The following is a 12291-nucleotide window of genomic DNA, read 5'->3' as shown; positions in this document are numbered from 1 at the left end:
CAGTATCTTAGAATTAGAAGCCTCTCTGCTTTATCCAAATTGATATGGAAGAGGGAGCTTCCTTTCTGGGAACGATTTCTATAATAATAATGATTCTCTGTCTAAAAATTGGCACATATACTCTAACCATAAACCATAAAGCTATGGTTTTGAAAATGACAGGCAATCTAGAATGTGGCAGAAGAGAGATGTTTTTGGAATTGCCAATCAGAGTTCAAAATATATTATTACCATCTTACTCCTCACCACCAAAAAAAACGGGCTATACAACACTCCCATGTTCTATAGTACCATTACACCATGGCTCAGCTATAAATACAAGTCACTCTCTTCTCTGGGCTTCAGGTGGCACTCGCAAATAGGTGAAGCGATGCTTTAAGGAGGTTACATACTAGATAATCTTAAAGATCCCTTTCATCTCTGGCATTGTATGGTTCTAAGATAAATGAGCTTTCCTAGGTTGACCCAGCCTTAGACCCTTATTCATAGCCCTGGATCTAAGTGGAAAAGTTTTACGCATCTCAAGCAACTGACTTAAAAATCCACTTTGGCAACACAGTCCGTCTGAGGTTGGAGCCTTCTGGTATCTTATAAAATATTGGCTGCCATGTTCCTATACATCTTTATTACTGCAGGTAATATATTATCAGGTCAAAAAATTATTTGGAAAAAAACACACTATAATTAGAATGATAAAAGAAATAAAACACAGCCTATTATTTGCTACCAATACAATTCTTATTTTCACTTTATTTTTTTTCTTTTCAGGGCTGCAGCTGTGGTATATGGCAGTTCCCAGGCTAGGGGTCGAATTAAAGCTGCAGCTGTAGGCCCACACCACAGCCAAGGCAATGCTGGATTTGAGCTGCAGCGACCTACGCCACAGCTTGTGGCAACACTGGATCCTTAACACACTAAGAAAGGCCAGGGATCAAACCCACATCCTCACAGACATTATGTCGGGTTCTTAACCTGCTGAGCCACAATGGGGACTCCTACTGATAGAATTCTTATAGTCATCTTGGTATCTTAAATTTTCTGGTGAGAATAAGTGAAAGGATTCCTCTTCCCATGTCTCTCCTGACCTACCTCCTTATTTTATTGCAATTCATTAGGCCCTTACAAAGTAACCCTTGGGTGCTGAAATATGGGAGTTATAAAAACATGGTGCTCCAGGGAGGTAAGAATTGAGCAATGTGGCATTCAGACTCTAAGATGCCCCAATTATCCCTACCTCCTATAATTGAGACCCTTCCCCTTAAGTTTGGGTGGGACCCACGACTCGCTTTTAACCATTAGAATGCGGCAAAGGTGAGGGGATAGCACTTCCATAGCCATACTGCATAAGATTCTAACTTCCATCATGCTAGCAGATTCTGTATTGACACCCTCCCTGTTGGCTTTGAAGTAAGCCACCATATAGAGAGGCCCACATAACATGCACTGAGGATGGCCTCTGGCTAAGAACCAGTAAAGAGCTAAGGATCTTGGCCCAACAATCCTCAAGGACTATGTGCCGCTAATAACCACTTGAGCTTAGAAGTGGGACTTTCCCAGTAGCACCCCAGCTCTAACACCTTGACTGCAGCCTCATGAGAGACTCTGAAGCAAGAGTCCAAACTAAGTCACCTGCAGACTGAACTGAGATAATAAACACCTCCTGTTTTGAGCCACTAAGTTTATGGAAATATTGTTACCTAGCAACTGATCAGGAATACAAGCGGATGAGAAACACAATATAATTAGAGCACCACTTAAAGGCAAGAGAAATTCAAGTATAAGGTTCTGGGATAAAGTTAATTTTGAAATATTCCTTGAAACCCACATTAAGTCTTCTAAGAATTCAGATTGCAGAGAGTTAGAGAGACAGCACAGAGGTAGGATCCACTGACTATCACAGACAATAGTACTACCACACTGAGAAACAGTGAGGGGAGACTGAAGAGGTACAATGGGTCTAGGTCATGGTGGGGCTGTGTGGGCCTCTCTTTGATCCTATAGGCAACAACACACACAAAAAGGCTCTTGACAGGCAAATGACAGTAAAAAGTGTTTTCAAGAATTTAACCCTGTCATGGTATAAAGGACGGAGAAGATTAGAGATAAGAAGACCAAGAATAGATATGCTGGCACAACAATCTTCACAAGAGGCCAACAAACCTATGTAGGCAGGAGGGGATGGCAGAAGGTTCACACTCTGGAATAAACAAAGGCAAACAAATTAAGACTATAGAACACCATTTTGTGGTCGATCAAATTACTCATAATACTAGCAAAGAGAAAGCAATCTCAAACACAGTTGGTAGGAATGTAAATGGAATTGCCTTTATGGAAAGCCAGGCAGTGATATGCCTTAATAATCTTGAAATATGCATATTCTCAGGCTCAGAAATTCATTCTGAGAACATATTCAAAAACATAAATTTATGTATCAACAAACATTTAATTGAGTACCTACTATGTTCTAGGTACTGAGGATATGGCAGTGAACCAAACAGACCTCACCTCTGCTTTCAAGGAACTTAAAAGAGACAATCATTTAACAAATAATCACAAAATCAATGTATAATTACGGGACACATGAGACAAATTATAAGCTTAAAAAAGACCTTTCTGGGAAGTAACATTTATACTGAGAGCTGAAGAATGAATAGAATTTAGCCAAGTGAAGAATAGGAGGATTTTTTTTTTTTCTGATAAAGGAAATAATTATTGTGAAGGCAAGAGAGAGTTGTATTCAAGATTTTACAGGATTCTTTCATTAACTTATTCACCAACTACATATGGAGGTCCTAGTAAGTATCAGGTACTAGGGGCTAAGGGTAAAGGACGAGATAAAATGACTAAGGTCAGGTTTACCTAATAACAGACAAAACAGGTATAAAAAAATGCCATAGGAATGGAAGGGCATGATATCCATAATCATATGTGGAAAAGTAGGAAACCAATGCCTTTGGCAGGAAAAAGAAGAGGATGGAGTAAAGATAACAAAGACGTTCTATCTCCCTTCAAATTAAAATAGTATAGACTTACCTGAGAAATGTATGGGCCATTCATTTTTAAAAAATTATCATTTACAGACAGAAACATGTATATGGGTCACCATTAAAAGGCTCATTTGCAAAGTAAAAGTAGTAGAGACCAAAAATAAATGTCAAATATGTATACATGAGTTAAGGCAGAGTGATACCTGGGACAATACCCTACAGCTATCCATAACATGTCCCAACTATGCTAAGCATTCAGGGAGAAGGAACCACTTCTTTGGAATAAGAAGCAGGCTCTCTTTGCAAGAGGCCAAAATGTACATGGAATAATCCAAGGATGTGAAATTAAAAATTGACCAAATGAACCTCCATAAGGTTAAGTATGAAGTGACATTTACGCAAACCTTACAGTAAGAATACGCTTGGAGTTATTAGCAAGTTACAGCAAGTTAAAAAGGGAGCCATAAAAATGATCATGGCCTCATGTGAGCAGGAGACCTCAGGGAGGAAAGCCCTCTTCCTCCTGTCTCCTCGGTTTTCTACATGGCAATATTTTATCCTTGGCACATGTCAACAGCTTGAAAGAGTTCCAAAATATTTAATGCTACATCCAAAAGAAAAAAAGTATGTGGAAGGCTACTATTTTTGCAGCTACTGTGAATCTAAGATTATTTACAAATAAGTTAAAAAAATTCATGGGTAGATTTACTACAACAAATAACACAAAGCCTAAAATTGGTGTTGATTTCAAGAAGCAATCAAAAAGGACAGACGGGAGTTCCCGTCGTGGCGCAGTGGTTAATGAATACGACTAGGAACCATGAGGTTGCGGGTTAGGTCCCTGCCCTTGCTCAGTGGGTTAACGATCCGGCGTTGCCGTGAGCTGTGTTGTAGGTTGCAGACGCGGCTCGGATCCTGCGTTGCTGTGGCTCTGGCGTAGGCTGGTGGCTATAGCTCTGATTCGACCCCTAGCCTGGGAACCTCCATATGCAGCGGGAGCAGCCCAAAGAAATAGCAAAAAGACAAAAAAAAAAAAAAAAAGGACAGACGAAGCAATCCTCCAAATTACTCTCTGAGAGTCCAGTTTCATATCTCCTGTTAAGATATGCAGGTACCGAGAGTTCCCGTCATGGCGCAGTGGTTAACGAATCCGACTAGGAACCATGAGGTTGCGGGTTCGGTCCCTGCCCTTGCTCAGTGGGTTAACGATCCGGCATTGCCGTGAGCTGTGGTGTAGGCTGCAGACGCAGCTCGGATCCTGCGTTGCTGTGGCTCTGGCGTAGGCTGGTGGCTACAACTCCGATTCGACCCCTAGCCTGGGAACCTCCATATGCCGCGGGAGCAGCCCAAGAAATAGCAAAAAAAGACAAAAATAAATAAATAAATAAATAAGATATGCAGGTACCTATTAAGAGAAAAGCTCATGCATGGTCTCTGCTGGACTTTTGGAGAAGTCATTTCAATCTCTCTAAGCCTCTGCTACTCCCATCCAACAGGCTGCTATCATAATACTTGCTGACTATGGCATGCAATACAATTATTCATTAGCATGATTTAAATTTTTATTTATCTGAACTGCATTACTCCATTAAATGGAAGAATATCTCTAAGATATGATGAACTATTTGGATTTTTTTTCAAGATTTTAAATTTATTAAATTAATCTTCTTTCCAGTAGGGGCCCACATCTAACCAGCAGATTTACCTACCAATAAATATAATTATTACATTCTACAAAATATAATAGAACTACAGTCTAAAAATGCTTTCATCTGCTTTAGCCTTTTCCTATAAAGTTCATTCATGGAATTAATTAACCTGTTGCCTTAAAATCAGCTGAATTAATTCTAAAGACCTGTCTTTATTTATTAGACCTGTTTAATAAAGCTTGATGGGTATAAATATACAATTTGAACAAATACATTGACATTATACATAAAATATATTTGATAAAATATATTTTCCCCATAAACATTAAAAATGAAATAATAGCTCTGTTGAAGAAAAGATGTGATTAAAAATTTCATGAAATCCAAAAGCTGAACCTTGAGAACCCAAAAACTGAACCCAAAAGACTTTAAAGTCTGACAAAGAAAATACATCTTTTATGAAATTGGAAATTGATGTGTACTTATAAGTGATGCACCACAAATGTTTCATTATAACTTTAATGTATCAAAATCCATTATCATCCCTCTGTCTTTCATCAAGTACAATCTTAGGAAGAAAAACACTGTTATTTTCTGTGTTGAAACTTAAGTGTACAGCCTAAAGTCAAAAGAGAGTACAAGAGTAATTCGCTCAGATAATGTATTTACTCATTAAAACCTCAAAGTAGGCCATTTTAACATGCACCTAATTTTGCTTCCTGGAAATTGTATTTCTGGACCAAAACCGGAAATGATTCAAGTGGACAGTTAAAAAATAAATAAGTAAAAACACCAATGGGAGGCATACAGAACCAAAATTCAGTAAGATATTATCCTTATAACAGTTATAAAAGCAGGATGCCCCCTCCCCCCATCAACGTTTCCATAGTGTTCACCATTCAGCCACAGTCTACTCACTTCCGATGGGTGTGGTCCATGCCACTGTTTGGTATTGCTTCCAACTTTGCATTTTTCTGCCCACAGATATTTCCATAGCTGTCGTATCCTGACACTAGTCTTGCAGCTGCACCTGTTGCTACTGAAAAGCCACAAATAAATCCCTAGGGGGGAAAAAAACAGAAAAAAAAAAACATACAAATAAATCATTTCAATAGCAACAGTCACTACTTGATACGATATAATGAGCTTCTTTTGTCCACTGAAGGGAACAAAGAGCTATCTTTCCTTATTGCAAACACTATTCCACTGTTTTCCTGGGATTTCACATAAGCTGTACAAAGAAGTCCACAGGGAAACACGATTTACTACAATAACAAAACAAATCTCAACCTTTTACGTCATAAGATTGTCTTTACATTTTATAATAATCGTAGAGCTTCTCTGTTTCAAACATCTGTTCTGTGCCAGGATCTGTAGCAGATGCTTATCAAAATTATCTCTAATCCTCATGATGGGGAAACTGAGGCCCAGAGAGGGTAAGTATCCCAAGGCCACAGACACTAGTAAAGATCAGAGCATAGACTCAAACCCAGATTTCTTCATTCTTTAATTGCATTTGTTGTAAAGGAGTGCTGTTAAATGAACAACAGCAACAGATGAAAGAAAAAAATTCAAAGAACAAAAGGTATGTGGGTTTTGAATTATTATCACTTCAGTACACAAAACACTTCTGTTTCCTTCCTGCAATAAAGATGTATACAAGCCAAAGAATTATATACCATGAAACACCACCACACTCTTAATATTGGAGACTTGAGGACAGTGAGGCACTGGGTCTATGTACCACAAAGGTCACTTTGTTTCATGGGAATATGGTTCACCACAGGGCCAAAGGCAAATGGTCCTTGCCTCAGAACCACACTGTGCTTGCTAAATCAAGGATGCACTGACCAAAACAAAGCAGTAAAACCCTACACTACTATATATCATAAGGAACTATATTCAATATCCTGTGATAAACCACAATGGAAAAGAACATGAAAAAGAATGTGTGTATATATATATATATATATATATATATTTGAATCACTGAGCTATACAGTAGAAATTAACATTGTACATCAACTATACTTTAATAAATTAAAAAAAAAACAACCCTATACTCAACTGCAGGTTACTGAGCATAAGAACAGGAAGTAAGGTGAATCACTACTAATAAACTGAATTGAAAGAAAAGACTGGAGTTAAGAAATATTCTTGGAACTTGGTCATTAAGAGGCTAAGGTTCTGTTATCTTTTCATTAAAGTGATGAATGAAGACAGATTATCACTGTTTAACTCCTCAGAGCCAAGTATCATGAGTAGTACTTATCTAAGCAGTCCTGCTAGAGCTCAGGTCTACAGTGGTAAATACTCATATGCAATGCCTCAAAGAAAAGGCTCTCCCCCTAAATCTTCCTAAAAAGGCAAACAAACTCTTTTTTCTAAATAACTCTTCTGTTTATCACGCAGGTAGGGAAAATGAAGGGATAAGAGTAGAGAGCCTGGGTCTACTCACAGAAGCCTCTTGAAACTACACTTTGTAAGAATGTGGACTCGGAATAAAGACTACACCTGATTTGCAATGCTCTCACTCTTGGATCCTTGCCAAGTTACTTAACTCTCTGTGCCTCAATTTACTCACCTGTAAAATGGAGATAATGAATGTAGCTCTTCAGGTTGCTGTAAGGATTTTTAAAAATAATCTAGTAAAGAGATGAGAATCCTGTCTGGCACGTAGTAAGAGCTCAGTAAATGCTGGCTGTTGTGGTTGCTAGAAATGAGGACATGTTGTAAGGGAAAGACCACAGGCTTTGGGTTCAGATACACCTGCACTGATCACTGGAATCCTGGTGAGTCATTTTCTACTCCTGCGACCTTGGACAGACTTGCTTAATTCTCCATGCCTCACTTTACCCATCTACAAAGTTGGGGCTAAAACCACTTACCACAAAGGCTGCTGTGAGAATTACATGAGATAATACATGTAAAGTGTCTGTCTCAATAAACGTTAGTACCCTTCTGCCTCAGAGCACAGCTAATTGCTAGCACTAGGGTGAGGCAAAGGCTAGTGAATATTTACTCATTCACCTTCATCCTGGTTTCTCTCTCTCTTCTCTCCTCACTCCTCCAAGGAGACTACAGGGCCATCAGTCCCATCTCAGAACCTCAAGCAAACATTAAGATATGAGAAAAAATACCTACCACTTAGTACCTGTATAACTTTGATCCTTTTACCTACTTAGACTGTTTCCTCCTCATCCATGATACAAAGTAATATCAACTATCTCACAGCCTAATGATGAGGACTCAATGAGATAATGCATCTCTAACTTCTAGCAGGTCAGGTACAAGGCAGGTGATCGATATAGTGTGGCTGCTTAGTGGTAAACTTGAATGAGCTAGTCAGACTAAATAGACTGACAGCAGCGATTGGGGACTGACCCAAAACCCCTTTGGTTCTCTATTTTAGAACAAAAATTTCGGGGGGGGGGGGCGAGTGAGAAATATTGTCAGTAATCTTGTTACTACATAGAACATTCAGACCACAATTATAATCTTCTTTCACTACTAGTCTAAAATAGCAAAGCCCTTGCATAGTTAAAAGGTTATGTTCTTCTTTCACTTTTTATAGAAATTTTCTTATGGTTGATAACTACTTTGTGTTACATATTCCTTTAAATGGTTTCTGATTTCCCTTTATGACTATTTTTAACAGGACTGTTGGACATGTGGTTTTTATGTGTGTGTGCATGCGCATGTGTGCGTGTGTGTTTAATCATAAGCCACCTCAAAGCCCTCTGGAGGGTATAAATTACAAATGTTACATATATATGGTAAAAGGACACTGACATATTTTCACATAGGCCATTTAAACATCTTAGTAATTTCCCAAAGCATTAGAGCAGAGAGGGTGAGAAGCTGCAAGGGAGAAAGAAAGGAGAACAGTAAGCTAATAAGATAGGAGGAAACCATGACTGTTATCTCAGGGATTTCCCACATGGTATAACTAGTGACAAAAGAGAACTAGGCCAAATATGATTTAAAAGACAATCTCTTTTTTTTTTTTTTTTTAAGTGAAATCCAAAGGCAGGAGGTCAGTTTCATATGAGAAAAAAACATGGTACATGAAATTAGAGAGAAATTTTACAGAATGCACTCAAAACTTTAATGGTTCCACAAGGCAGCTGGTAGAGGAGTACTCAACAGAAGGAAATCACATTAATGAAACAAATGATAACGGGGGTGAGGAAAGCTTTTATACACCTATAGCAGGGAGTAATCACAAGAGAGAAAGTAAGCCTATTAGTAAGGAAGAGAATCGTGGCTAAAATCTTGAAATCACTGAGCTATTGAAGTGGTTTCAGAACTCTATTTTAAGAGAGAGAGCCTCTGAGAGAGAAAGAACCAACAAATCTAATCACAAACAGGAGGTGACTCAAATCAGATAAAAAGATACAAGGATGGTGGATCAAAGGCAAGATCTGGCAACTAATAAATGCGTATTGCCTACATGGGAGGAAGACAATTTGCTAATTAATGAACTGTGCTTATTTCGCCTTCACATCACAAGGTTTAGTTCAACTTAAGCAAGAGCTTTGGCTTAATTTCACTCACTCTTAGTGAAGAAAAGGGACACATTTTATTTCATAAGCCTGGCTGAATCTCACACATGAAGCCTTTACTGTGCAAGTGAGCAAGGCCAAAGGCCTTAGGTTCGCTTTAAAGAAAAAAAAAAAAAGTCAACAGAACATTCATATGGCATGGGGTTGGAGTAAGGATATGGCAACATATTTCCAGCTAAAAATATGAGGGGAGGGAGTTCCCATTGTGGCTCAGCAGAAATGAATCTGACCAGTATCCATGAGGTCACAGGTTCAATTCCTGGCCTTGCTCAGTGGGTTAAGGATCTAGCGTTGCCACGAGCTGTGGTGTAGGTCTCGGACACAGCTGGGATCCAGCATTGGTGTGGCTGTGGCATAGGCCAGTGGCTATAGCTCCGATTCGACCCCTAGCCTTGGAACCTCCATGTGCCTTGGGTGTGGCCCTAAAAAGACAAAAAAATATATATATATATATTTATATTAAAAAATTATATATATTTATATATTTATAATATATATATCATATATATATATGAGGGGAGGGGGAAGACTTAGGCTTACAGCCCTCTCCTAGACCTATCTTTAAGACTTTCTCCTCAGAGCTCCCTTCACAGCTTAGTGGTTAACGAACCTGACTAGCATCCATGAAGATGCGGGTTTGGTCCCTGGCCTTGCTCAGTGGGTTAAGGATCTGGCATTGCCATGTGGCGTGTAGGTCGCAGACACAGCTCAGACCCCAAGTTGTTGTGGCTGTGGCTTAGGCTGGCAGCTGTAACTCCCATTCAACCCCTAGCCTGGGAACTTCCATATGACTCAGGGTGCAGCCCTAAAAACAAAAAAGACTTTCACCTCAAAGACTACCTCCCTTATCTCAATTAACACTTGGAGTCAGTCTGCTAATTACTAATTTGTCAAACCTTAGAGTAATACTTGGCCTCTGTTCCTCTTCTGAGAACCCTGAGACAAGGAGGCTATTAAGACCCAGAAGACAGGGTGGGACTAGAATGCCTGATGAAGAACTAATACTTATGCAAACAAATTTCAAAAATAAAAGTTTTGCCAATTGGCCAAATTTCTAATTTCTTTCAAGTTTAATAGGATACACTATTCAAAGAAAGAACAGAGGAAAGAAAAAAAAAAGAAGTCTAGGAAATATCCACTCAATAAGCATTATATTAAGCACATAAAAACCCAAGATGCCACAGCAGGTACAAAGGGCTATAACACATAAAGTTCACCCTGAAAGGACTGAAATGTTCTCAAAAGGAGAAAAAAATAATAATGGGGCATGAGGGCAAAATCAGAGAAGCACAGTGTCATTTCAGCTCAAGCAATGAAAAAGAAAACACAGGCAAGGAATGCATACTGAGAACTGAACCTAGCTCTGCCACAAATACTCCTTATGATCCTGGGCAAATCACTTTAAATTCTCTGAGCCTGTTTCCTTACCCGTCCCTGGGAGTGGACCAGATTAATCTCAAAAGCCCTTTCCTCCTCCGAAATGTTATGATTCTAAGGGAAGGTAGATACAAAGTACATTTTTTTAAGATATACTTTCAGGGAGAAGTATAGGCCCATTTGATCCACTACAGTGACTGCATGGGAAAGAAAAAAAAAAGACAAAAGAGTAGATTAAAAACAAATGGATTTGGAGTTCCTGCTGTGGCATAGTGGGTTAAGAATCTGACTGCAGTGGAGGTGTGGGTTCAATCCTGGGCCCGGTGCAGTGGGTTAAAGAATCTAATGTTTCTGCAGTTGTGGCTTGGATTCAATCCCATGGCCATAAAATGGAAAATAAAAAAGTTGATTTACACAGGGAATGCCACCCAATATTCTGTGATGGTCTATATGGGAAAATAATCTGAAAAAGGAAGAATGTGTGTACATGCGAAACTGAGTAACTTTGCTATACAACAATTATCACAACATTGTAAATCAACTATACTTCAATAACACTGTTTTTTTTTGGGGGGGGGGGTCTTTTTAGGGCTGCATCTGTGGCATATGAAAGTTCCCAGGCTAGGGGTTGAATCCAAGCTGTAGCTGCTGTCCTATACCACAGGCACAGCAAGATGGGATCCAAGCCCCATCTGAGACCTACACCACAGCTCACGGCAATGCCAGATCCTTAACCCACTGAATGAGGCGGCAAGGGATGGGACCTGCATCCTCACGGATTCTAGTCGGGTTTCTTACCGCAGAGCCACAATGGGAACTCCCAATAAAACTTTAAAAAATGAAAAAATGAACAAATGGATTTAACTGAATGGTACATTTAAAAATAGTTACAAGAGTAAATTTTAAGTTATGTATATTTTCCCACACTGAATGAAAAAAGAAGAACCAAAGGACTTGACAGCAAGTAGGTAGTCATTTGGTCATTTCTGGCATGCTGTTCGTGCTGTTCTTCCTATTCTGTGATCCTGCCAAAAGCACAGCCCATCAGACAGGTGACTAAAGACTGCAGAGAGTCTTTGAGTCTTTCACTTTGTGCTGCATGCTCCACAATAGTTAATGAGGTAGAAACACTACGCTCTGAGAACTAGACTAAGGCTGTAAAATAAAAAAGGTCCTTGAAAGCAGTCTGAAGGGACAACCTATGCAATAGTGTCTCCTAAATCCAGTTCTAGTCCAGATCATTCTCCAAATTCTCACCTCTGTACTTCCAGCTGCTTATCCCTGTCTACACACTCCATGTGTCCAAAACTCATCTCCTTCTACATTTCCCCAAACCACTTCCCCTTCCCACATACACCCTACCTCCATCCAGCTGCACCATTACCAAGTAGACTGCACATCTAAGATATGGAGTGAGAAGGCTCCAGCTTCCTAACTCTGTACTAGAGGAAGCAGCAATGCTAAACTCTTTGTTCAGAGTCTGAAATATTGATTAGACCACATTTTACTGGCATGTGAGCTGACTGTGTCCTATAGGTCCCTTAATCTCAACAATAACTTCTGTTCTTCCCAATTTCAGGCAACAAGAAGGGACTATCTCTTGAGGCCTTGCCTTCTTCCTCTTCTCTCCTGGGTTCAACGCTGCCACTGTGTAATCTTAGACAAGTTATTTACTGTATCTCTGTGCCTCTGTTTCTTCACCTGTTAAAGAGA

General features: G+C 39.3%; 1 protein-coding gene across 3 annotated transcripts in view; it reads right to left on the bottom strand.

The window, feature by feature from the left end:
* SLC44A1 (solute carrier family 44 member 1) overlaps positions 1 to 12291 on the bottom strand; it is a 210861-nt gene that overhangs the window by 133985 nt on the left and 64585 nt on the right. For all 3 annotated transcript variants that reach the window (XM_047768087.1, XM_047768089.1, XM_047768088.1), the window contains exon 3: positions 5555 to 5697. In XM_047768087.1, the coding sequence (XP_047624043.1) occupies positions 5555 to 5697 (143 nt within the window). The remainder of the gene's footprint in view (positions 1 to 5554; positions 5698 to 12291) is intronic.

This window comes from Phacochoerus africanus, chromosome 2 (assembly GCF_016906955.1).
Source record: "Phacochoerus africanus isolate WHEZ1 chromosome 2, ROS_Pafr_v1, whole genome shotgun sequence".
NCBI classification, from domain to species: domain Eukaryota; kingdom Metazoa; phylum Chordata; class Mammalia; order Artiodactyla; family Suidae; genus Phacochoerus; species Phacochoerus africanus.
The sequence above is the reverse complement of the archived record's forward strand: the minus strand, read 5'-3'. Positions and strand labels throughout refer to the sequence as shown.